At 32.3% G+C, this 26,549-nt stretch overlaps 4 protein-coding genes across 4 annotated transcripts; 3 read left to right on the top strand and 1 right to left on the bottom strand.

The window, feature by feature from the left end:
* Positions 1–2,229: 2,229 nt before the first annotated feature.
* LOC25493238 (probable NAD(P)H dehydrogenase (quinone) FQR1-like 1) lies at positions 2,230–2,670 on the top strand. Its single transcript, XM_013601680.2, has 2 exons — positions 2,230–2,345; positions 2,439–2,670. Exons 1-2 carry the CDS (start codon positions 2,230–2,232, stop codon positions 2,668–2,670), a joined length of 348 nt encoding a protein of 115 aa, XP_013457134.2.
* A 3,864-nt stretch (positions 2,671–6,534) lies between these two features.
* Positions 6,535–9,645, top strand: LOC25493239 (NAD(P)H dehydrogenase (quinone) FQR1). The gene is made up of 4 exons (XM_013601682.3): positions 6,535–6,688; positions 8,114–8,207; positions 8,466–8,728; positions 9,082–9,645. Exons 1-4 carry the CDS (start codon positions 6,663–6,665, stop codon positions 9,311–9,313), a joined length of 615 nt encoding a protein of 204 aa, XP_013457136.1. The 5' UTR covers positions 6,535–6,662; the 3' UTR covers positions 9,314–9,645.
* A 3,553-nt stretch (positions 9,646–13,198) lies between these two features.
* Positions 13,199–14,938, bottom strand: LOC25493240 (transcription factor DYT1). Its single transcript, XM_013601683.3, has 4 exons — positions 14,497–14,938; positions 13,893–14,066; positions 13,622–13,798; positions 13,199–13,485 (listed from the first exon to the last, which is right to left on the bottom strand). The coding sequence occupies exons 1-4, from the start codon at positions 14,719–14,721 to the stop codon at positions 13,429–13,431; spliced, it is 633 nt and encodes a 210-aa protein (XP_013457137.1). The 5' UTR covers positions 14,722–14,938; the 3' UTR covers positions 13,199–13,428.
* A 4,507-nt stretch (positions 14,939–19,445) lies between these two features.
* Positions 19,446–20,606, top strand: LOC25493241 (uncharacterized). Its single transcript, XM_013601684.3, has 2 exons — positions 19,446–20,010; positions 20,337–20,606. Exons 1-2 carry the CDS (start codon positions 19,569–19,571, stop codon positions 20,390–20,392), a joined length of 498 nt encoding a protein of 165 aa, XP_013457138.2. The 5' UTR covers positions 19,446–19,568; the 3' UTR covers positions 20,393–20,606.
* Positions 20,607–26,549: the final 5,943 nt, after the last annotated feature.

Raw genomic sequence — 26,549 nt, forward strand, 5'->3', positions numbered from 1 at the left:
TATAGTATTCTCAAGACTTAATATATAGTATGATTAATTAATTTAATTGATCTCACTTTTTGAGAAAAACTCTGTCGTTACTATTTTGTGAAAATTGCGTACCATTTGACTTTAACAACTCGTTTTCAATTTATGAAAGATGTTAGTTTTATCGTGGTTGTGCATTTGGAAAGGTTGGCTTTAAGTAATTTCATTAGCGTTGATGAAAAGGAAAAATAAAGAATACGTAACAAAACTACATTCTTTAACACTAGTTACTTACTCTATGCTAGCTCCCAAGCAAGAAGAGTAACGGAGATTGGAGGGGGCAAACTGTCAAAACTCCTTGCGCTATGAGCACAAAAGTTGCCTTCTTGCATAAGTATGGACGAACTTGAGATACTATCCAATTTCATTTTTAAATGATGTATCTAGTTTATATTAGGATCTAGATTCTCCCTCCGATCTTTATTACCACCCCAGCCTCTGTCATAAGAAAAAATTATTGAATAAATCTAAAAAATAAATATTCTTTTTGTAATAGAGACTGGAATAATATATCATTTATTAAATGAATTTAAAAAGTTATTTTCCTTTTATAATAGAGACTGAGGTAGTACAAATTAAAGGAGAGAAACTTTATGATGTGCTTCATTAAAGGAACTCATTGGAGTGGATGAACACATCATCTTTTAACAAAATTATTTAACGTCAAATGCCAAAGTGATAGCAAAAGTGAAGAGTCAGAGGCTTCTTTGCATTTAATCCTAAATCAGGGACCTTTGTAATAGCGAGATGCAGAATCAATGACTAAAGGGACCATTTGCTCATTTTTTAATGGTCTAGGATTGTAGGTTGTAACAAACATATTCAACATTACTTCAATTTTCTTTTCGGTTTCAACATTACTTTAGGTTCTGATAAATGTATATTTTTTCCTCTAAAAAAATTGTAATGTTTTAGCCACTATTGTAAATAGAAACATTTTATTTTTATTTTTATAATCCACCATAATTAAGATCTTTTTCTCTCAACAAAACTTTAAGATATCTTTACGAGTTTAGATCTTTTGAATATGCTATAAGACTAAATGACTAATCCTTCAATCACCAACATAGGAGTATCTGATTTTTTTTAATGGAAACATAGTTTTTTTTTTATAATAAAAATATAATTTAATAGACATATAAACATTGACCATGTAAATTTTTTTACGTTATCATTGAAATATCTAATCACACAAGTTTTTTGTGGGTACAAGCCACATACGGGTTCATATTTTATTTTTCTGAAAGAGCCACATACGGGTTCATTTTAGGGAGAATTTGAAAAAAGAAAAATACTTTAAATGATCATCGGAATATCAAATCATATAAGTTTGGATCTAATATCACATATTCACTACATCACTTTCATAAAAATGAGTTTGATTTTATTTTTTTAAAACAAAATTGTCATGAAGAGGCATCATTATATTTGTGATAATCTTAATTAGGTTGACACCAACTCGAATAAAAATCATTTGCAATATGTTAAAACGTTGAGATTAATCATTACTAAATAACTAGTGCTCCGGAGGCACTAGTTAACATTTTCCTAGTTCAAATAATAATAATAAAATCAACAAATCATTTGTACGAATTGGAGTTAAAAAACAATTTTTTTATATAATTTTAGTTATGTTTCGACCAAACAATTATCGTAAGTGTAATAGTGAAGAAAACATCAAAGTCAAATAAAGACATTTATGTTAGAAAAATTAGACATAAAATTATTATTAAGTAATAAATCAACAATAAATGTTAACACAAATAAATCAACAATGAATGATATTAAATAGAGTATAAGAAAATTTATAGATTATTGACTGAGACGAACAGATGCTTATTTCGCCACTATACATAGGTTACTCAATGCAGTTGGTCTCATAGTTAATACTCGTTTTGAGAATATAACGGTCTCTTTTTAGTAACACCACACATTAATTAGTAAGATCTCATAAATGACTTTTGATCAAAGAAGCTTATACTTGGTTTGTGTTGTATGACTTTTTTTATTAGAAAAACCAAGAAACAAAACTATGTTGCTGAGTTCTATTTTTCTGTGGTGTGTTTTCAACGTGACATTAGGACTGTAATAGCAAAACTGTAGTAGCTAGAAATTAGAAGTAACTTGGTAAATAGCAAGTGACATTTGACGCAAGAAAATAGCAAAGTTAACTGACCAGGCAATTAAGCAAGATTTGGAATGATGGCTGCTCAGTTTAAAGCATTCTTGGATGCAACTGGTGGCCTATGGCGTACTCAGGCACTTGCAGGAATCTTTTACAGCACTGCTTCTCAAGGAGGAGGACAGGAGACTACACCGTGAGTTACCGAATCTCACTCTCAGTTTTGTTTCTAAAAAATATATAAATTCAAATAGGCCCTTATTGCTTTTCTGATTTCAAAACTCTGCAGGTTGACTTCCGTCACTCAGCTTGCTCACCATGGAATGATTTTTGTGCCCATTGGTTACACATTTGGTGCTGGTATGTTTCAGATGGAGAGTGTGAAGGGTGGTTCCCCGTATGGTTCGGGAACCTACGCTGGAGACGGCTCGAGACAGCCTACCGAGTTGGAATTGGCTCAAGCTTTCCATCAAGGGAAGCATTTTGCTGGCATTGCAAAGAAGCTCAAAGGATCTCAGTGATTTTTATCCTCTATGCATAAAGAGTGTTGTGTTGTGCATCACATTCAGTTTCAAGTTTCTATAATGTCCAACAGAATAAGATGTTAACTGAAAAAAGAGAGGAAAAAAGTATTAGAGTGTGTTTGGATGGGGGAATGTTTTGAGGGAATCTAATGTTTTGAGGGAATTCAACTACTTTAAGGTGAATTCTATTGTTTGAATTCACCTCAAAGTATAGAATTCACCTTAAAGTAGTTGAATTTCCTCAAAATATTACATTCCCTCAAAACATTCCTCCATCCAAACACACTCTTAGAGAGGTAGTTATCACTTCTTTAGTTCATCAGATATGAAGTTGAGGCATAACATAACTGTTATAGTCGATAAGTTTTGTGATGATATATTTGGGGAGACAACAATTAAAGCATTCTCAAGACTCAAAGCACTGTATATAAGCATCGAGGATGGTAGTCCATTAATAGAGACTCTTTTAATAGACCTCACATGTACATTTTATTTATTTTTAATTTTTTAATAAAAGTTTCTATTAAGGATTCAATGGCTCTATGGCAACACACTAACGGAAACTCGAATGAAAAGTGCTTAAATAAGTCTAATTAACTTATAATTATTTATTAAATTATAAATTACTTCATAAAATATTTATTAAATTATTTATAATTATTTATTAAATTATAAATTACTTATAAAATATGGAGTACTTCTTTTTAAAGTTGTTTTGAAAGTGAGACCAACTTATACATATTTTATTACTTCTTTTAAATTTGTAACTCCTTATTTATTTAGGAAAGAGAATCCTTATATAATTGTGTGTTATTTAATAGAGACTTTTTCTTTTCTTCCTCGAATGAAGTGTTTTAACATTGAGTGGTCTTCTTAAATAAGGATCTCTTAAGGGCTCATTGGACATGCTTAAAAAAAAATATTTCATGTGCAACTTTCAGTGAAGTAAATTTGGTCTCTGAGTATTGTTTAGGTTACTAAATTTAGCATTTCAGTTTCTAATGGGGGAAATTACTATTCTATAGCTACGTCTTATATTTGAGTCAGAATGTGTTAAGAAGCATGGCAGGGTCCACAAAAATGATAGGAAATTTGTTTTTGGAATTGAGTATGAGGAAGTTGATTCAATGAATGTACAATGCACCTTATACAATGATCTTAAGATATAATTAGTATGGTGAAAGTCTTTTATAGACACAATCTCAAATCAATATTATTTAGATATATTTACACGAAATGAATAAAATTAGACAAAAATAATTTAGTCACATCAATTGATTTTTTTTTAATTTTATTCTTTTTAAAATAATTCAATTTTGTGTGTGTTCCTATATTTTTATTTGGGTTTGTCCACAAACAAGTATTACTCGCATATAAAAGTGATATCGGGTTTGATTTGTTTGACGATAAATGTAACATTCCGTTATTTACTCTTCGTAATTAATTTTGACTAAAACTTAGAATGAAACATGTATCTATACTTGGTGGTTTGGGGTCTTTGGAGTGAAATTAGAATTTAGAGAAAGGGTTTAACTATAAGAGAGGTGTACTTAGTAATAAGTCCATCAAGTCCAAAACTCACCACACCAAACCTCACTCAATATATAACAATTTATTGAGTGAGAATAATTAGCCGGTGATTATGGAATTGCTTATATTACATTTTATTTGAAGTTTAAAGGTATATTTTGAGTATGAACGTTATTATACATAGTATGTATTATTTATCTAATGTATTTGAGGTATTTAAGTAATATTAGGATTCACCCTAATTAGATGGATTCTCCATCTATGACGGGATGTGTAAGAAGGGGTAAACGGAGCACTGTTTATCGGAGTTAATCTATCTCCACCTTACCATAAAGTTAAGAATATGTTAGGTTCTCAAAGGTTTTTCAACGTTCAGTAACTTAATTAATTAAGTTATCAAAATATAAGTTATCTTGAGTTTTATTAATTGTTGTGATTAAGTTCTTAGTTATGATTATGTTTTAATTGAAACTCTTGTTCAAAGACAAGAGTATTTTTTATCCTATTTTTTGGAAGCTCACTGAGATAACTAATATCTCATCCCACATTAATTTTTATTTTTCAGGTATCGGTAATTTTAAGACGTTAATGAGACTAGATCACACTCGACCTCTAGATTTAAGATTTTCCTTCAAATTTGTCATTAAAAAATTCTTGATTATGTAAAGTTTTTATTAAAGTGTCTTGTAAATTTCACTGCTTGATTTGTAAAGCTTGATAAAAAATTTGGAAACATTATCTAAAAGAATTTAAACTAAGTTCATATTTAAAAAGTTTTACGCAATTAAAAAAGTTGTTTTTATTTTTCTCTCGGGACGTTACAATAAAATAGTGTCCATGACAACCAAAAGCATGAAAATTGGACCCAAAAAGTGAAGTATATACAATACCGAGTTGATCAAATAAAGTTAGGACTGGTTTATGCCCTCAACCTTTATAGATTGGTGTAAGGTAGCAAGTCAAATTACATAGCCAAATAATGGGTAGAACAACTAGAAATGGCCACCTACAACAAAAGTTACCAAATCACTACTTTAAGCCTACTTTTGAATTGACATTACTTTCAAATGGAAAATGATGCAACAATTTTCATATGTAAATAGGGAAATATCTAACTGTTATATATAAAAAAAAAAAAAAAAAAGGCAACAATTTTCATATGTATATATCAAAATCAAATGGTGGATCTAATGCAAAATGGAGTAGTTCCGTATAAAATGATAACTTAATTCTAAATTTGGTCCTTAGCTTTCATTTTTGCATTACCTTCTTAAGTTCTTATGTCATTGGTACAAATTGTTGACTCATGAGTCATCAATGACCATCGACTTGCGAATATTGAAGGAGTGGTTGAGTGGAATAAATTAAAATTTTGCAGATTTGAATTTCATCTATTATTTTAAGCGAGATGAATTTAAATACTATTTGCATTCGGAATTTTTTTTTTTCCCAGTCATATGCACCGGGACATTATTTTCTTGTCTAAACTTTTTATATTAAAAGGAAAAGCCATCGGTCCCATCAAATTTAGATGTGATCCATATAATTTGTTGAGAGTCATGTAAATTTTAACGAATAGAAAATGGTGTATTAAGATGTGTGTGTTTTAGAGAGTGTTTTTTTAACATTCATTTTTTTTTAAGGAGTTAAATTAACCATCTAAATTGGTACGGAAATAATCGAACTTAAGACCTTGAAAAAGATCACACTTCCAGATCCTCGCCAATAACATCAGGCCAACCCAAATAGATTCTTACCATTATTCACTTAATATTCAATTCAATATTTAGGAATTGTCCCACTAATTTAGTGCATGATTCACCACTCCTTGGAAGCTTGCACCAACCAATCAAACCTTGCAGGCTGACAATTTTTTCTCACAATTTTTTTCATTGTTTAAGATTGTAAGTTGTAACGAACATATTCAGCATTACTTCAATTTTTTTTCGGTTTCAACATTACTCTAGGTTGTATTATTGTTGATAAATGTATATTTTTACTAAAAAAAATAAAAATGTATAATGTTTTAGCCACCATTGTCAATAGAAACATAGTTTTTTTTTTTATAACCCAACATAATTAAGATCTTTTCATCTCAACAAAGCTTCAAGATATCGTCGCAGTTTAGATCTTTTGAATCTGCTATTAAATTAAATGATTAATCCTCCAATCACCAATGTGATCACTGATCATCGAAATACCAATGATATAAGTTTGGATCTAAGATCACATATTCATTCACTACATCATTTAACGCAAGAAAATAGCAACTAAAAATAGTACTAATTAATTTAAATATATAAAATAATAAAATAAATTAAAAAATAAAATCCGAAAAATTTATTTGCACGACACATGCAGTATATAAAGCATAGGTACCCTGTCAACGTTCTCATCAACCAACGCCACTTGATTTCTTCTTTTGCGAGAGAGAAAGCATTACACATCCACTTAGATCAATGGCTACCACTAAAGTTTACATTGTGTAAGCCATTCTTCCTATTTCTTTCTTTCAAATTTCAATTGCTTGTTAGACAATTCTTGATTCAAAAGCAATCTAAATTTTCAACTTTTTTATTCTAAATTTCATTCATTTACCACTCTCTGAATTTTCGGTTTACTCATATGCTTTCAATCTCAGTTTATCAATTTGGTATATACATGGATGTGAATTGAGTCTTTGAGGTCATTTTCATCATTTTCATAAAGTCAACTCTGCATGATTGTAATCTTAATCACCAATTCCGCTTTTGGGTATTTGAATTCAATCTATCTAAGTCTTTGTGTTCATTAAAAAAAACAGCTTTCAGAATTTCATGCTGTTTTTCACCTTTGAATTTGCAAACAAAAAAAAAAACTATTTTTTTGGTGGGATTGTTCTGTTTGTGATTAATTGATATTTGTATTGATAATTTTACTTATGTCTGTCGGAACTATGTAGAATCCAATGAAACCATATTAGCGAATCACAAAACTTTAAAAAAATTGTTTGAGTATGAGGATAATAAGTTATTGTTTGAGCATGAGGATAATAAGTTAATGTGTTTTGTGCAATCCATTATTACAGTTATTCCTAAGAAGATTTTTGAGACAGATCTGTTTTCAGATTCTTTGACTGATCATTTCTTACGACCCTATTCGGATAAACAGCTTAATTAGACGCTTATAGCATAAACACTTATCATATGATTATTTATATAAGCTATAAGTTATTTCGATAACAAAAGATAAGATCAAGCCACACTGTTTTCATATAAGCTATAAGCTGTTTTCATAAGCCATGATATAAATAAGTTGAAAACAGTCCTAAATCTCTTATTTCCTTTTTATTCAAGAAGGGAGTGTGATTATGCTAGACTAGACCCACCTTTTCAGTAGAAGGTTGTAAAGGAAATAACCATGTAGACAAGAGTGCATACTTTTGATGGAGTGTGGTCCTATCATCCATCATTGGTGATGACTCTTCATTTGCTTGCAATTGTGATAAGGCTTTTTGTATTTGAATATATGTTTCTTTGGCCCCAACCATCTCAATTATTTCTTATGAAAATGTAAAATATGGATGCTTAATTAATTGCTTTCTTACTTTAGAAGTTGTGCTGTCAAATGCCATCATGCTTTGTCTGGTAGTACTAAATTGCTTTTGATTGTATCATAGTGCCACACCATATTCCTCTGTTGATGCATAAGTGGTAGGTATAGTAATATTTTCTAAATAAGTCAATCACACTTTATCCGGGTTTTATTGGCTGTGATCTTTAATGTTATTAAAATAATTTAGTACTGATAAAATAATTTATGTTGCTTGGTAGTATAGTACCTTAAAACTTATGAAAGCTATACTTATTTGCTTATTGTCTATCCTAGTGATGTTACATGAATCTGATAAATGAATTTATGTTGCTTTTAGTTACTATTCCATGTACGGACATGTTGAGAAGCTAGCTGAAGAGATTTTAAAAGGGGCGGCTTCCGTGGAAGGAGTAGAAGCAAAGCTATGGCAGGTTGGTAGTAATAAGTCTTTCTGGGTTACATACCTCATTTTCTCTTTAGGGAACTTGTTCTCAGTTTTTTCAATCAATCTTTACATGTTTGGCTTTAAGTCACCAAATTAAAATGTTCAAAATAACCATTAGATATCTTTAAGATGGTTTAACCAAGTTATACCCTCCTCCGCAATCCAATCTATCAGATCTTGTAATTCGAAAAGCATTGGGAAATTTTTATCCTGCATTTACAAAATTATCATCTGATACGTATAGGTACCTGAAACTCTGCCTGCGGAGGTCGTTGGGAAGATGGGAGGACCTCCAAAGAGTGATGTGCCAATTATTACACCTGATGCGCTACCTGAGGCTGATGGTTTGTTGCTTGGCTTCCCGACAAGATTTGGAATGATGGCTGCTCAGTTTAAAGCATTCTTGGATGCAACTGGTGGCCTATGGCGTACTCAGGCACTTGCAGGAAAGCCTGCAGGAATCTTTTACAGCACTGGTTCTCAGGGAGGAGGACAAGAGACTACACCGTGAGTTCCCGAATCTCACTCAGTTTTGTTTCGAAGGCCCGTTTCTTAATTAAAGAAAAGGGCAATTTTCTTTAATAAAAGCTCAAGCAAACAAGCTTAAATATTTGGATAACCAACTTAAATAAGCGCTTATAGCATAACCACTTATCATATAAGTGTTCGTGTATAAAATCATTTCTTTACGAAAAGATAAAACAAATTTAAACTGTTTATATACAAGTTATAGGTTACTTTCATAAGCTATTTTTTTAAGCTCTCTCAATCAGTCTCACAATTGCTTATACCAATATATAAATTCAAATAAGTTAATCCAAATAGGCCCTGATTGCTTTTCTGATTTCAAAATTCTGCAGGTTGACATCCATCACTCAGCTTGCTCACCATGGAATGATTTTTGTGCCCATTGGTTACACATTTGGTGCTGGTATGTTTGAGATGGAGAACATAAAGGGTGGTTCCCCGTATGGTTCGGGAACCTTCGCCGGAGACGGCACGAGACAGCCTACTGAGTTGGAATTGGCTCAGGCTTTCCATCAGGGGAAGTACTTTGCTGGCATTGCAAAGAAGCTCAAAGGATCTCAGTGATTTTTATCCTCTATACGTAAAGAGTGTTGTGTTGTGCATCACATTCAGTTTCAAGTTTCTATAATGTCCAACAGAATAAGATGTTAATTGAAAAAGAGAGGAAAAAATATTATTATTAATGTTTATGTTCAATACAATTGTACTGTGTATCTTCAAATACAGTGTTGTTAATAACAAGAATTTGCTAATTGTTGCTGTTTTCATTGAGATCACAGTAGGCACAAGAAGCAATTGGTGCTGCTTTGATCCACGTTTTGGAAGTGATGTTATAGTAAATGTGTTTAGTTATTTATCTGATACTTTTTTGTATCATGGTCTTGGGACATTTCACACATCTTGTTCTTGAGTGTCTTTATTTATATTAATTATTTATTTAGCTTATAAAAAAATACCATCATTAGAACTTTTAATTTTCTGTTTTTATTGATAAACTGTCTCGTTCGTTTTCTATTGGAAGTTGCTATCAAATCAAGTTGTCCTTTGAACATGTAAACTAGACAATATACTTCCAAGCAGATATCATGTTCACAACCAAAAGATACCAGCATCCAAAAGTAAGATTACCATAACACTTTGCCAAAATGACTTTGTTTAAATAGATCAGTTGATTAATTTTAATAACCAAATATAAAATAAAGTTTAACTGTTTTCATATATAAGTCGTAAGTTCTTTTTTTAAGATATTTTGAAGAATTTATAGAAATAAACTGAAAACAGCTTATCAACATGTCATAAACTGATTCATTGTGTTATCACCAATGTTGTGAATTCGGACTCAAAATCACACTAATACAAACTATGATGTGTGGAGTAAAGGAAAGTAATAACCAATATCAAAGTAAACACAAGCAACAACAATAATAACAACACCTAGATCTAATTTGGTAATCAAAGCGAAAAACTCAAAACCACAAGCAAAAGATAAAGAGAGAAGAGAAACAAACACCAAAGATTGTTGACCCAGTTCGGTCCAACTTGACCTAATCTGGGGGAGAGATTGATCTCTCCAATCCACTGTCAAAGAGTTCTTACAAAGAGATACAAATGGGTTACAAGAAATTAGCTTCAACAAGCTCACAATGAACAGCCCTAATTTCTATCCATTTTCCCAATCTCACCAATGAACAAGACACTCAATGAATTTCACTCACCCAAGGTGTTTACAATGTTTCCCAACTCAAGAGAACCTCTCAAGAAAACCTTAATCAAAGACCCTCAATCCTAAAGTTACCTCCTATGATTTCCCAAGTTTTTCTCTCTTGAAGCTCTACTCAAAAATGAAGAATGAAGCCTTAAATAATGTTCAGGAATACGCAACATCGTGCCACGTTTCGAACTCATCATGCCACGATGGAGCAGGTGATAGTACAATACTATACCTTATTCGTCTGCTTCGTGCCACGTTCCTCCTGCATCGTGCCACGATTTTTTCAATGGCAACCCAAAAACTGAACCATTCAATCGTGTCACGTTGCCCTGCAAACGTGCCACGATTGTTCCAAACTTCAATATCAATTTTGAGACACATTTCAACAACCAATTTAAATAAAGTTGATGATAACACTATTTTCCAATCGGTCAATGCATGGGTTGTAGCTGAGCTTTCAAAGTGCTTTTTTTAAGTAATTTTTTCAATGAACAAAAGTATTTGAAAGTGATATAATTTTGCTCTATTCAACCCCAGACCATGCCATAACTTCCTTCTGTCATGGCTGGCTTATGAGTTATAATAATGAAAGTCCACTCTGAAACAAAAAAAATAATAATAATGAAAGACTACTTGTATAATTGAAACTCAAAAAACTCTAGTCGAGGTTAGATTTGTTGACTTCTCAGTCGTTATCAAATTGATGCCATAGTCCAAAAACATGTTACTATACCTTTTTGTTTTCCTCTCTCGATAAGTAATTAAACATTAAGAAATATTCTCCCCACCTACTATAACATGTTACCACCTACCACGCCTGATTAAGAAAAATTAATCATATTTTAGATCGTTATGTATAATGAAAATAGATGTCAAACACAATTAAGGATGACAAAAAAATCCGCACCCGCGGATAAAATCCGCCACGGACACGGAGCGGATACCTTAACGGATATCCATGGATAAAATAAACGGATATTTTAACTATCCGCTAATTAATAGATACGGATGCGGATTTAATGATATCCGCACCCGCAAATATCCTTACTCGCTATTAAACTGAATAAATTACATAAATAACCTTAATACCTTTCAAATTTTTAAGCTAAAAACCTCGATATTGCTTGTGAGTTGTTATTAGTTATTACACGGCTATTCAAGTTTGTATTACACTCCTTTAAAAGATAGTGAAAGTGGCCGGGATTGTTGAAACATTAAGCTTTGTTTTTGTTGAATATGATGAGCTTTGTTTATACTTTTGTCAAATCAAATAACTTTATTTTTATTAAATGTAAGGAACTTATTTATGTTTTTATTGAGTCAATAATCTTTATTGTAATGTATGAATATCATGTTTTGCTAAAAAGAAAAGAAAATGCATGTGATGAACTTTGGTTTTTAAATTTCAGCTAAAAAATATTAACGATTTGTTTTATAAATGTTATTCATGGGTATCTGTATAAACCCGCAGGTATTTAAAATCCATGGATTACCCGCTAAATGGATAACCATGCGGATATGGATAGAACATTGATTTCATATTTGTCCAACGGAGCGGATACAAATATCACACTATCCGCATCCGTAGATATCCATTTACATCCCTAAACACAATAACATAATGATGCTTATTGAAGTTATATTGGAGTTTTACATTGTTAATGTTCTGCGACGTTAAATGTATATATGCGATTAGATGTCTTCATTTTATAAGTTAGATAGTATTTTTTTTTTTTTTGAAGGAATAAGTTAGTTTGTATTTAAAAGTGAGGTTCAAATCCATTTGATATGATATTCAAGCAGGGTTAAGGAGCAAATGTCGGGATTGGACCAAGCACTCACGCTATATGAAAAAGATTGAATATTGAGGTAGTTCTTAAGTATCAATTAACTTTTCAAAATGAAATTCAAACTCATTTAACAATAGTTAACATGGACCGACTTACAATGGTGTAAAGACCCTGTTTAGCACAATTGATTTCCCTCCTAAGACACACCACACCACAATTGGCTATCTCATTTCAAAAGCTTCTCCCATATTTCAATTGGATCATTCATCTATAGATTCTATAGTCAAATAAAAACTCATTTGGAAAGAAGAAAGGTATAAGGACATTCATTATATATATATATATATATATATATATATATATATATATATATATATATATATATTGTTTGTAGTTTTACTTATGGGTTTTAAAGCTACCTGTTCCTGCCTCATTTTATTTCAATAGCTCTTGGCATTATCTATACAACAATTATATGAAACTTAAATGGAGTATATGATTTTACCGATATTGTGTTGATATCTTTATTTTCTAATTTTAAGTTATGCAACAAAATCAATACAATCTGTTATAAAGATAGTGCTGCCTCTTTCAAATTGAAGTAATATTGCAAACCATATCCCACATTAGCAGCGCCATATAGTTTTTTTTTTTTTTTACTTTGACAAGATATAGTTATGTAGTTATTTAATATGAAATAACACAATAATAAAAAATAAAAAAATATATGAAGTATATATTTACTTAATATATCTTGAATGTAGCAAGGATCATCTAAATTTATGGTTGAAGAAGTTTTTAAAATTATATTTTTAAATGAGGGAGGGGATTAAGGTGTAACCAAAAGGTCCAAACCCTTGCTTAATAATTTTTATGAATGAACATTTTAAAAGTTCAACCAAATTTAGAAGAATTTATAACCTCCAATGATCTTTGCTTCCTCACAAATTCAAGAAGAATTGAATATTTGATAAATTAGTAACAAGCAATTAGTCATAGTCATCTAACACGTTTATTCGCCTACCCGAATGAAATTACAGTTGCAAGATTGTAATTCTTAAGTTCTCAAATCATAAATAAGTTGATAGAGTCAATACAAGTTAATTGAGCAATAAAATAATCTAAACCTTATTTTAATTTGATGACTTGATGCATAAGAAATAGCTTTTCCATTTGCCCTAATACTTGATAATAGTTGGAATTCGATAAAGTTCAAGTGGTTCACCACTCATGTCCTGAAAAATAACAAATATAGAATCAACATAAAAGTCTAGCATTTGTTCAAAATTTCAAATTAAAGCAAATAATATATTAACATGTATTAACATGAGTTTATGATGTTAATTTCTTATCTTAAATTTATAATGTCACCTGTAAGGAGGCTGTAATGAGATATGCTCCTGCCATAGTTGTAACACTGAGATCTACCATTTCAATGTTCAAATCATTCAAGTCTTGTATTAATTTGTTGAACCTTCCTCTTTTCTTCTCAATGAGCAACTTAATCCATAGCTTATTCCCATCAACTTTTGCTACCTGCACCTCTTCCTATAGAAAGTAACAGCCCCAGCATTACTAAAAGGACTTATAAATCATGAAACTCATTTAGTTAATCAAATAAATAAATGAATTTATATAAAACCTGCAACCCCATTTTATTCATCTCATCAACAGAAGAAAACTCTCTTTGTTTTGGCTCAGCTCTTTTCTCTCTTCTTGGTTCCATTCCATCAAGCTCTAGTGTGAGACTCTCAACTTCATGTTGCAACTTCATGGTATAAGTGATAGCATCCTCAATAATGCTTGCTTTGTTCATCTAAAATCAAAATTAAGATTCATAGTCAGTTACCATAATGTACTAACTAAAAACTAAGCAAAGTACATATTGAATGTATATTCATTGAATAAACCATCAATTTAATCTCTGAAATATCAACCTATCTTTAATTTAGTTCATAAACTATATAAATATAATAACTAGTCCCTAAAGTATATAAAATCCGTCAATTTAGTAAAATTGTTATCAAGATGTTGGAGACTTAATTGATGGATTTTCATATATTTTAAGAACAAAATTGACATATTTCATATACATTAAGACTACTAATTATATTTATATAATTCGTATATTTTATAGACTAAATTGATAGATTTCAAATTCATTAGGACTGGTTATCATATTCATATAGTTCATGGAATAATTTGAAGAGATAATGATATATAGTTTAGGGAATTTAAGTGCTTACATTTGTGATGATTGGTACTAAAGACCTAAGCACCAAAAGTCTGCTAGTGAGTTTCTCCCTTCTCTTTCTTTCTGTCTCAAGGTTCTTGGATGTGAACACTTTTGGGACACCATCATTATCACGGTGCTTGTTCTTTCTCCAGTTTCCCCTATTGCTACCATTTTCAGCATTGAAACCTAACTCTTCCATAGACACACATAGTCTATTGTTATTTACTTGTTCCATTTTGTGTGTTAGGAATGAAGAAACAAGTATTGAATAAAATTTAAATTTGGGAGAGAAAGTATAAACTAAGTTTTGGATGTTACAAGCTAATATATAAATAAATGCTTCTCACAAAGGCATCATGTGTATTGAGAGGGTTGTTTCTATGGTTCCAACTTCCAAGTTAATCCATGTGTTTCTTGTGTGTGAGAGAGAACTATATTCCTTTTTGGGACCATTGTTTGTTGCATGTTTGAGTCTTCATAACTAATTTGACCATGGGATTTACAAAATCTTTGTTCGGTTATAAAATGCAATAAGAGGTCACATTATTCCTTCCAAAAAAAATAAAATGAAAACATATATTATAAAACTCATTATTAACTTGTAACTAATTTTTTTAAAATAACTTTTTTACTTAGTGAAACTTACCACTAAATTATAATAGTGAAACTCCTTCATTAATGTCGGTGATAAGATTTCTGATGAGCAGGGCATGTGTCAGGTCATAAGAGACTATTTTGAAAAATTTATTTTTACAAAATAATAATAGTGTTCGTGCGATGGTTATTGATCCTATTGCGACTGTGATTACAGAGGAGGAGAATAATGTTTTAAATGCTCCTTTCCAACCTCAAGAATTTAAGGATAAATGTCCCGACATGGATAAATTTAATCCTGAATTTTTTTTCAATATTGTTGGTCTATTTGTAATCCTGACATTTTTGTGTGAATGTTGTATGTGGCTTAACAACAATCAATTTCCACCTTCACTTAATTCGACGAATATTTCATTGATTCCTAAAGGGGGTGAGCATAAGTCGGTGAAGGATTGACGGCCATTTGCATTGTGTAATGTTCTCTATAAGTTGCTTGGAAAAGTTTTAGCCAATCGTCTAAAGCATATTCTTCATAAATGCATTTTTGGTGACCAATCGTTGTTTGTATCGGGGTGTTCTATTCTTGATAACGCGATGATTGCAATTGAAGTGGTTAACCATATGAAAGTTAGCAGGCGTAGTAGGGACAAAAATGTTGCAACTTAAGCTGGATATAAGCAAGGCCTATGACCGTAAAGATTGGTTGTACTTGAAGGATGTCATGTTAAAAATTAGATTTGCATATCAATGGGTTTGTTGGATTCTTATGTGTGTGGAAACTGTTGATTATTTTGTTATTGTGAATAAGGATGTGCTAGGTCCGATTATACCTTGTCGGGGACTGCGGCAAGGCAATCCCTTGTTAGGGGATCTCCATGGCATAAGAATTTGCAATGATGCATATGTTATTTTTCACTTGTTGTTTGCATATGATTGTTTTCTATTTGTCAAGGCGGAAGAAAGAGAAGCTCAAATAATGAAAAATATTCTTGCAAGTTGTGAATCTTCATCTGGACAAGTCATCAGTCTGCCAAAATTGTTTCAGGACAATTTCCAAAACTCTCATGTCGAGTGATATGATCCTACATTAGTAGGAGGCAAGCTAATGGGGTCACGAGGAATTAATAAGGGTAACCCCATCTCAAGCTAGCTCCTACATTTATGATGATGTACCGTCATGTATTTGACAGATTATAGTTAATGAAATACATTGAATTGTTTCAAAAAAAAATACTGAGTTTAAACATGCCCTAAGATATTAACTATAATAAGGGTTTGTTTGAGATAAATTATTTTAAGCTTATTTGAGTTGGCAAATGAATTATACACAAAAATAAATGTAGATTTGTAAGGATTTTGTACAGAAGTCGTTAGAACGGAGAAAAGGACCAGATATTTGATGCCATCTCCTTCTGATTTTGTTTCCAAATTATTCGTACAGTGATGTGATCTGAGCCTAAGTTGTCATGTGGTGTACCCGCTCCAAGTTGGCATTGTAGCACACAACCATTTTGGTGCTATTGGTGAGTACACTGAAAATTCTGTTTTTCATTTTTTACTATAATTTTTTTAGCAATTTTGTTTTTTCTCTATTAAAAGCATTTAATTCGCCAAGCAAGAGCATTTGAATCAAATAGTAAAGTCTCTTTTTCAGCTTAATTAATACTCCATCCGTTTTTAAATATGAGCAAAACTCATTTTTTAGATCCATTCATTTAATGATGTATGTGGTTCATAATATAGACCACATACATCATTAAATGAATGAACTCAAAAAGTCAATTTTGCTTATATTTAGAATCGGAGGGAGTATGTGTTTTAAATATTAGTAGTTGACTATGTGTTTTAAATATTAGTAGTTGACTTGGGATCTTGGAGTGTGTTATGAAGGTGAGAAAAAACACAAGAGGGGGGGAGGGAGGGAGGGAGGGGGGGTTGAATTGTGTTATCTTTTTCTTCGTTTTCTCCTAAGTTGAAAATACTGACCAGAAACAAATAGAGTTCTGCTTCTAAAGTGATTTCCAGAACTAAGTAGCAACGGATAAATCAGAGAGAGAGAGAGAGAGACACAAAGCAATTATACAGGTTCCTTCCACAAACCGGAAGTCAGTCTTGTCCCCCTTGCACTTCCAAGGAGAGTTCACTAAAATGTAATATCTGATTACAAAGAAAAATGTTTGAGGTTGAACACTTGATATACAATCAGTGGTGTTCACAATACAAATCAGATACAGACTCTAGAATTTCTAAGATATGAAAATTGTTAAGAAATTCTAAGTGAACTTTTGATGCAGAACAATTTTGACAGAGTTTAGGCACTTTTCAAATTGTTGTTGAGTCTTGCAAATCTCTAAGTCTTCACTCATTTATATAGAGGTGTGAAAGAGACGCTGTGAATTGACAGCACATCAAAATTGTGTCGTTTGAAGCTTTGATCAAAGACAACGACAATACTAAAAAGGTACAAGACAAAGGAAAGAAGATCATCAGGCAGCAGAAACCGCAAACCAAATTATGACAACCACGTGACAATCCCCAAGGCATTGGGTCTTCTTTAGCTTTTGCAAAATCGGCTTCTAAAATTACGGCACCGGTTGCGATGACTGATCAGCCACCTGAACATCACGTCTCCCCCACAGTTGTTGCCCCTGTTGACACATATGTTGCATAATCAAAAACCTGTCTAGAAACGCTGCCCCTTGATTCAAGCAGACATGCGCATAGTGACAAGTCTGCCTTTACCTATCATTTGGCTCTTGAGAATGTTACCGATGATGTTATTCGTTCCAATGTTGTAGAGTGTACCTCAGTTTTAGACCCGGTGCTGCAGCTCCAACATGTTCTTGTCCCCCTTACGGTCAACGTTCAACAACTTGGGGAGGGGAATGCGTAAGTGGATTCAGGGGCCTTGGTAGCTGCGGCTGCAGGTAACTCTTTTGCCATTATGTCGCACCCTTTTGCTACTGTTATTCCGCATCGTTGTCCTATCATTACCTAAGACTTGGAGGTCATTCAACAAGCCCTAATAGTTTATAATGATGTTGATGAGGAGGGGTTTACTGCTGTTGTTTCCAAGCGCAACCAGAAGAAGCAAAAATGTTATCAAACCCGCTCCAAGGGTCCGTTACCAAACTCATCTTAATGAGTATTTTATTTTGGAATATTCGAGGTATGGGTAATTCGAATTCTCGTATTACTCATAAGCTTATTCTCATATTTATTGTTGAACCAATGATCTCTAAGTTAGCTAGTCACGGTCACATGGTTACAGACACGATATGGTCGGACATTATGCTCGAGTTTGTTTGGAGAGATTTCTTTGGGGGCCGGTCAAGGTTACCTAATTTTTCGTGTTATGTAATTTTCGCGCTTTCTATCGAGGGTTTGGTTTGCACCCCCCTCTTGTACATATTTTTCCTTTTTTTTTCTCTATATATAATATATGGGTGAACGGCAGATGATTGGAGTTCCCTAAAGGTGCCGACCTAGTTGGGACGTTCAACGGCTCCTTGATGTCTTCTCACTCTTGATTCTGTTAAAAAAATAGTAATGTTTGGTCAAAAACAAAATAGTAAAGTATTTAATTTATTCATTTTATGGACAGTCGTTTAAAAAAAAAAAAATACCATTTTATGAATGTTTTTTTTTATTTCAAACTTTTTTTCTTTTTAGGGTTGATTTCAACCTTTTTATGAATGTATTCAACTATAATTTTTTAATGACACTTTTTTTATACATTATACGATACTTAAAAGTATTAATTATATATGTTTAGAAAAACAATAATAATAAACATTTTTTTGAAAGAATAATAATTAACATATTTAAAAATTTCGTAAAAACTTATATTAAATAATATTTTTTTTGAATGGACTTTTTATTTATTAGTGAGGAGTAAAATTTTTACATGTCACATTATCACCTGCCAAAGTAGATTAATTTTTTAGACAACAATTGGACACAATTTCGACCACGTATAAAATGCATCCAAATTTAGTGTGTTCGAATTCTAGGAAGAGAGAAATAGTTAATATTAAAACTGAAAACATATATAATATATTAGGAATACGAAATTTGATGTCTACTTCTTCTGATGGCAAAGAAATATTTATGTTTCATTTTTGAATTTTTTTTGTTTTAAACATTACCAAACTTGAATTTTACTCATTTTTCATTTTTTTTAAGGGTATTCCTTTTTCAAATTTGAACATCATATTTAAGTTCTATACATGTTATTATTTCCCAAATACAAGGGCATTATTGACATTCTGCTCCCATGGCCAATTCACTGCCAATTCAAACTCGCAAAACTCCACGAAGTGTCTATCTCGCACCCACTTTATATTTTCGTGACATCATAGTGTCACGTCACTTTCCAAACTCAAAACCTTAAATAAAACAAAGCCTCAAAGTAAAGTCACTCTTTAAGTCAAAAAAAAAAAAAAAAACACCCTCTAAGTGTCTCCTTGTACTTTTCACCCTAAGACCATGTCTTTGACACCTTCGTCTCTTGTTCCCATTTTCCTTCTCGTCCTTGTTTTCATTTTTCCTCTCATAGGAATAGCTAAAGAATCTTCTCTTGGAGAGATTCTTCGAAGCCATGGCCTTCCAACTGGTCTCTTTCCTCAGAGTGTGAAATCATTTAAATTGGATCAAATGGGACGTTTAGAGGTACACTTGGATCGTCCTTGTTTGGCTCAATATGAAACCACTGTGTTCTTTGACACTGTTGTAAAAGCCAACCTCAGTTTCGGACAACTTAAGGTTTTGGAGGGTATGTCTCGTGAAGAGCTTTTCTTGTGGCTACCTGTTAAAGATATCATTGTTACTGATCCAAAATCTAGTGTAATTGTCATTGATATTGGTTATGCCTTCAAACGTCTCTCTTTCTCTCGTTTTGACGAACCTCGCATTTGTAGATCTCATCATGGTACCTTCTTTTCTCTCTCTTTTTAAACCTTTCAATCGTGGGTTTTAAATGATTATTTTAGATTTTTTTTAATAAATTATAATTAACAACAATGACACTATGTTTTGATGAACCCCGCATTTGTAGATCTCATCACGATACCTTCATTTCTCTCTCCCTCTTTTTGAACCTTTCATTTGTGGGTTTTAAACGTTTATTTTAGATTTTTTTTTTAATAAATTATATAAAATAAATTATTATTAACAAGGATGACACTATTGTTGATTTTACTCTTTAAAAAAAAAAAAAAAAAAACTATTGTTGATTTTACACATGTCTCTGTGTAGGACTTGCGTCGTTTCCAATGGGCGGAAGGAATGATATTGGTTTTGGAGATCAGTGATACTAAGTCTATTCGTATGTATGAAAGGATGGATTAGCCCATTTCAATTTTGGGAGTTATGTATGAAAAACTATATTTATGAAAAATGTGCAACTCCTATAAAGTACTAATGCCATCCAATAATTGAATGGAATTAATCACATGAAGTATTATCTACCTTCAATCCAAGAGAAGAAATTATGCCTAATTAATTAAAAAGGACTTCAATTCTTGAGTAAGGATTCATTTTAATGTTTCAAAGTGTTCGTTGCATAATTAGTCCATTAATTTTGTCAATTTTGTTCTTCAAATTTCAAAGTTTCAAGATTTTAGTATTTATTCCCATCAAATTTATTTCATGACTATAATTCTTCATTGTTATTTAGATAGATGACTAAAATGTTTGGGAATTTGATCTTAGAAAATCAATTTGATAGTAATTTTTCTTAGAGGGTAAACTTAGCTCATTTCATTAATATGGTCGATACAATCAGCAAAAGTGTGGACACTAGCAAGAGATGTGTCTGCTAAAGCATGAACAACATCATATTCCTTTTAAGAGCATGAACAACCTCATTGACTTGCCCTTTTACAAACTCAATCCTAGAGTTATCAAAAACCTAAAGGGAATAGATGTCTACAATTTGATATTATAGCGACGAAATCAAAGACATCTTCCGAATGAGCATGGAATTAGTCCAACACAAGTTTAGAGCCGAGTTCAAGATCAACCGCATCCAATTGAAAATCATCCACCCGATTCATTGCCGATAAAAGTCCACTCGCTTCTCATTCGTCAACAAAGGAAATTGGAGAGAACCATTGCGTCTTGGCTAGGACATAACTGACCATATCATCTCTGATACACATGCCTACAACAACAAGGTGATGAACCACATCAAATGAAGCATCTGTGTTACATTTAAAACAAGGGCTTTTTCCACCTAATAGCAGCCTGCAATCTGCTGTCCGCACCAGACCTGGTGTTAGCTTCATTAGCAGGTTTTTGCATGAGCTGCCAATTCAACAAAAGCTGTCTTCCTTGCGTAAAAACCTGTGTATGCGTCTCTTGAACGTTATCCCAGACTCGCTTGCTACGCTGCTGCCAAATACTCCACATTACCCCCCAAAAAACGCTGCGTTCTGAGCTGAAACTGTACACTGAAAGCTTGTGCACAGGTTTTGCGCTGTCACTGCAGAACCTAACAGCAAACCTTGCAATCTGTCCCAAAGACCACACTCCTGCCAGACCATAACACCGCTGCGGCACTGAAAAAATAGGTTTATGCAATCCTCGCCAAAATCTTCACATAAGGTGCACTGCATGTGGGTATTCTACATCTAGTTCACGAAGCCAAATTCTATGTAGAAAAACATTTCTACAAACTCGCCAGATAAAGTTCTTTACCTTCGGTGGAGCTTTGATATTCATCAAATAAATGCAAAATCAGAGTAGTATTCCGACATTTTTCCTATGGTGTCATAAAATTTCACACTTGCGTCTTAGCTAAAACCGGCTGTAAACTTTGCCTCCAGAATTTCATCTTCATTTAACCAAACTTCATTCTGAAGAGAAATACTTTCACCATTGTGAGTGCTCCACTTACTAACACTTCTCACAAGAAAATGAGCACTCCAAATGCTACTCCACACATAACAAGGATTATGACCAATTCTGCCCCAAGAAAATCACTATTGATAAAATTAATTTATAAGCGACCAAATTGATGATAAACCTATTCTTTTTAAGGCTAAATAGGACTTTACCACACTAAATGTTCTGCTGTTTTAATCCCCAAGTGAAGAATGGGGACTGCTTCGTTTACAATTTTGAAGTTTTGCAAGGATTTTTGAATTGGTGTTATACAATGGAGTGAAATGAAATAGAGTGTAGTAAGATAATTACCTCCACTAGTCGAAATTTCTAGATCAGTCCCTGACGCCAGCATCACAACTGCTAAGTCGACATCACAAACCACATTTTCCCACGACCACGACTGCAATTTAATACCAATGATATACACTTACTCCATTTCTTTGGAAAATTAACTTATTTGTTTAATCACCATTTTTCAAAGATAAATTGAAGATTAAACATTTTTTAAGGGAATAAACTCAATTCAATTCAACTTGAAAATATTACTAATAAAAGTAGGCATGTAATAAAAGTAGAACTATCTTGATTAATATATATTGATCAGCCCAACACAAAATACATAGAAACACATCACTTAGAAAGAAAAACACAACTCTCCTCTTCCAATTTTTTCTAGGTTACAATTCCTGTGTTTATCAAGTTCATGTTGTTCTGTTACCTCTACACTGGAAAAGGACATGTTGAATTCTGATGAATTTGCGCATATACGGAGAATAAATTCCTAAGAACATTTTTCGTGGCGCCTCATATTATTTTCTAATTTGTTCTATTTTACAGGTTCAGTTTCTAGTTCTTGTGCAAAATTTGGTTCATTGTTGTTAGCACTTGCAGCCACACGTTCACATACAAATCATTATTAACGACACTTGAGGAACAACACTCTGCACCAAATCAGCTGCTCTCCTCAAAACTGCAGTGGAATTTCGATCCTCATTCTCCCAAATTTTTCAGTTTATTTTCCACCAAATTCCCCACATGGTTGCTGCAAATCAATTCGTCTTCTGACTAGGAAGATTTTCCAGCACGAGAAATACCAAATCTGCAATATCTGATGCATTTCCGGCAATATTCTGCAGCTGATTCCAGCATCCAGCTTCTGTCCAGACCTGCGATGTATTGGACATTGAATCCCTCTCATAAGTCATAACCAATCTCTCGCGTGTAGGAAGGAAGCCATGAGCACACCTCCGAATGAACAATTTGATCTTATTTAGGACCTTTAATTTCCAGATTTTGATCCAATCTCCTTGTATTCTTGACAGAGTATTTTCCATTTCTATTTAGCCTCCACGCCGTTGTGTCCTCTCCATGAAATTGAACTGGTATTTTCAATATCTCTGTTTGTCCCTTGGGTTGAAATTAAATATTTTGCAGTATATCTGTACGCCAACATCATATAATGTCTGCTACATGTAATTCTTCATACCCTTGAGATGGATTGGAAGTCACCCAAGCACTTTCATCGTTAAGTAACCAAAGTTGTCTCCAAACATTCACTTTGTGACCATAACTTGATGTTTATATTATAACCACCACCGGGGATGCAAAGATTATCTCCAAACATTCACTTTGCTATCTTAGTCGCTCTCTAACCACCACGGGGGATGCAAAGATGTTACGTCACACATAACTTGGACTATGGTTGAACTGAGCCTCAAGGAACCCCTTGTTTGGGTAATATCTATCTTTGAAATTTTTTGATGCCATACCATAGCATAAGAGGCGGATCAGGACCCTAAGCAGTGTGTGAACTTATTAACTCAATTAATAATAAAATAATTATATTAGTAAGTGTATATTTGCAATTTACACCTTACAGTTTATTTTACAAACTTTTACTTATATCTTGTTAACAAATCTACTAAAAAATGAGCGAGTGTAAGTTAACAAGTTTTAATATTCTAACTTGCATAGTCAAATTAAAACCATGAAAATGGTGGAAACCCATATATACCTCTGTGTTCCTTCCGCAACACGAGACAATCCCAGCCAAGCTAATGTCTTTACCAGCTCCTCTATTTGAGTCCCTCCAAAAGGAGTCAATCATTGGCTCCATTTCCTCTCATAAAGTTGTCGGAATGAGATAAAGGAAGGTGCTAATGCAGTAGGCGGGTGGGTAATTCTTGACCACCGCCTTTACCATGGCCGCTCTTCCCACTTTGGAAATATGTTTTCCGGGTCGTAAATCTTGTTTCAAATTTTGTAATTGTTTAAAGAGAGAATTGTTTCTTATAGACTTGTACTATTAATATACTCCTGGCACTTCATGCTTATACCAGTGTCCAATTATGGTTGATGTTCACTGATGCATGAAATGTGAAAATATGAATAAGTTAACGGAATTAGTACAAGAGTTACAAGAATTTAGCCTTCAACGATAAATTCTAATCTCTATCATTCTCCTTGTCTATTAGCTTGAACCAGAGATTCAATGGTTTCACTTACCAAGGTGTTTAGAGTGTTTCCAAACCCTAGAGTATAACTCAAAAGTACTAAATTCTCTCCTAAGAATTCCCCCTTTTCATAAAACCTAATTTTCCTAGTCGCACCTCTCTCTGCCCGAAAAATTGTGCAAAAGCATATATTCGTGATACGCGCCTCACACATGGCATGACACGCCTCGCGATGAGGCAATAGCGAAATACTACTGGAATACACAGCCACACTCCTCGCGCATGAGCTCACTTGCCTTGCGTGTTGGGCAAAACAACAATAATTTTTCGGATTTTTTCAACCGATGAGATTTCAAGACATATACAACATCTATTCTCTCTAAATTCTCTTAACTATATTTTCTTCCGCCGATGTTTATTTTGATGAACATCAAGTGATTCGTCTCCCGTTTCCTGAAAATAACAAACTTTCAATCAACACAAAAAAAAAACCTGACATTTCTTCCAAACTTGTATATAATCTTTTGATATATAGATTCTTAGCTTCCATTAATTTCTTGAACTTCCATCTCTTTTTTCTCAATGTTCATTTTCCTCCACAGTTTATTTCCATCCATTGTTTCCACTTGAACCTCTTTCTATAGAAAGTAACCACACAAAGATTACTAACTAATACTGGCAGTTATAGACAAGTGTTCATTTGTCCAAAAAAAAACTTCATCTCTACAATAGCAAACAATTCATCTATTTTTGGTGTTTCTAGCTCTTTCCTCTAACTTTTCTTTTACTTCCATTGCTTGAAGCATCTGTGTGAGACTCTTACCTTCATCTTGAAGCTTCTTGATATAAGTAATAGCATCATAAGAAACAATTTCTTTAGTAAGTTCGACTGAGATGTAAGTAAAGGATGTCCAATTATTTTTTAAGTTAACTATCAAAATTGTATGCTCCGATCCATAACTGAATTTCATTAATCATTTGAGTTCATCAATCGAAAGTAAATATTAGAAATTTAACAATAATTAAGTGAAGATTGTTGAGATTATATGATTTCAATTGTTAATGGAGCAAATAAACATAATGTATACGAACAGTTAAAATCATATGGCGCAAATAAACTTGATTATGTTTTAATTACTTGTTTGCAAAAATTTTGGCAGTCAGTCTTGTTGATTCCAAAGTGGTGGTTAGAGCAAAGAACCAGATAGATAAAGCCCTCGACTCTAAGGGGGTGTATTAGGACAATTTTTGCTTAAAAAAGTCTTGAAGATTTTAAAAGACTTTGTAGGATTTTAATGACTTTCACGGTTTTAAAAGACTATCAAGATTTACAATTTAGATTTCAATGGATTTACATCATAAAATTTCAAAGGATTTGAAATGATTGTCCTCATGAGCTTAGCTCTGTTGGTATGGACAATGCATAATATATGTAAGGTTCGAGGTTCGAACCCCGACCGCCAACAAAAAAAAAGGACATGAAATGATTTTATAGATTTATAAGATTTCTAAAGATTTTATGAATTTTAAGGACTCATTAAAAATGAATGATTACAAAACACTCTCTATCATAATATTATCAATACAGACTCTTATTTTTGTTTTATTTTTATTAGAGAGAGAGTAAAATTTTAAAAGAAAAATAATCTCAAGAAATCTCATGTTTTCATAAAAGACTTTTTTTTGCTAAAATTTCACTAAAAATCCATCAAAATCCAATTTATTAAATAATCCTTCGAAATTTGAATAATTTTGAATACCACGAGACTTTTTTTAAGTGATGAAAAATCTTAATTGAATACCTCAAGACTTTTTTAAAATGACAAAGAGTTTTGATTGAATACCACAAGACTTTTTCATAATTAAAAATCTTTTAAAATTCTTAGAATTCTAATCCAATACATCCCCTTATATATATTCTCAAAAATGTAGTATTTTTTATATCAAAGTATCGATATTTGGAAATTTTGTTGTTTAATTGAATAGATAAAAATTAAACAGTAAATAAAGTAGTTTATATAAAGGTAAAATTGCAAAAATAAAAAGTCAAACGAAAAAATGTATTCCTTCTATGTATAGTAAGATATATATACAATATTCAACTCAAAAATAAAAATTTGTATTAATA

The sequence above is a fragment of the Medicago truncatula genome, chromosome 4 (genome assembly GCF_003473485.1).
Source record: "Medicago truncatula cultivar Jemalong A17 chromosome 4, MtrunA17r5.0-ANR, whole genome shotgun sequence".
Taxonomy (NCBI): Eukaryota; Viridiplantae; Streptophyta; class Magnoliopsida; order Fabales; family Fabaceae; genus Medicago; species Medicago truncatula.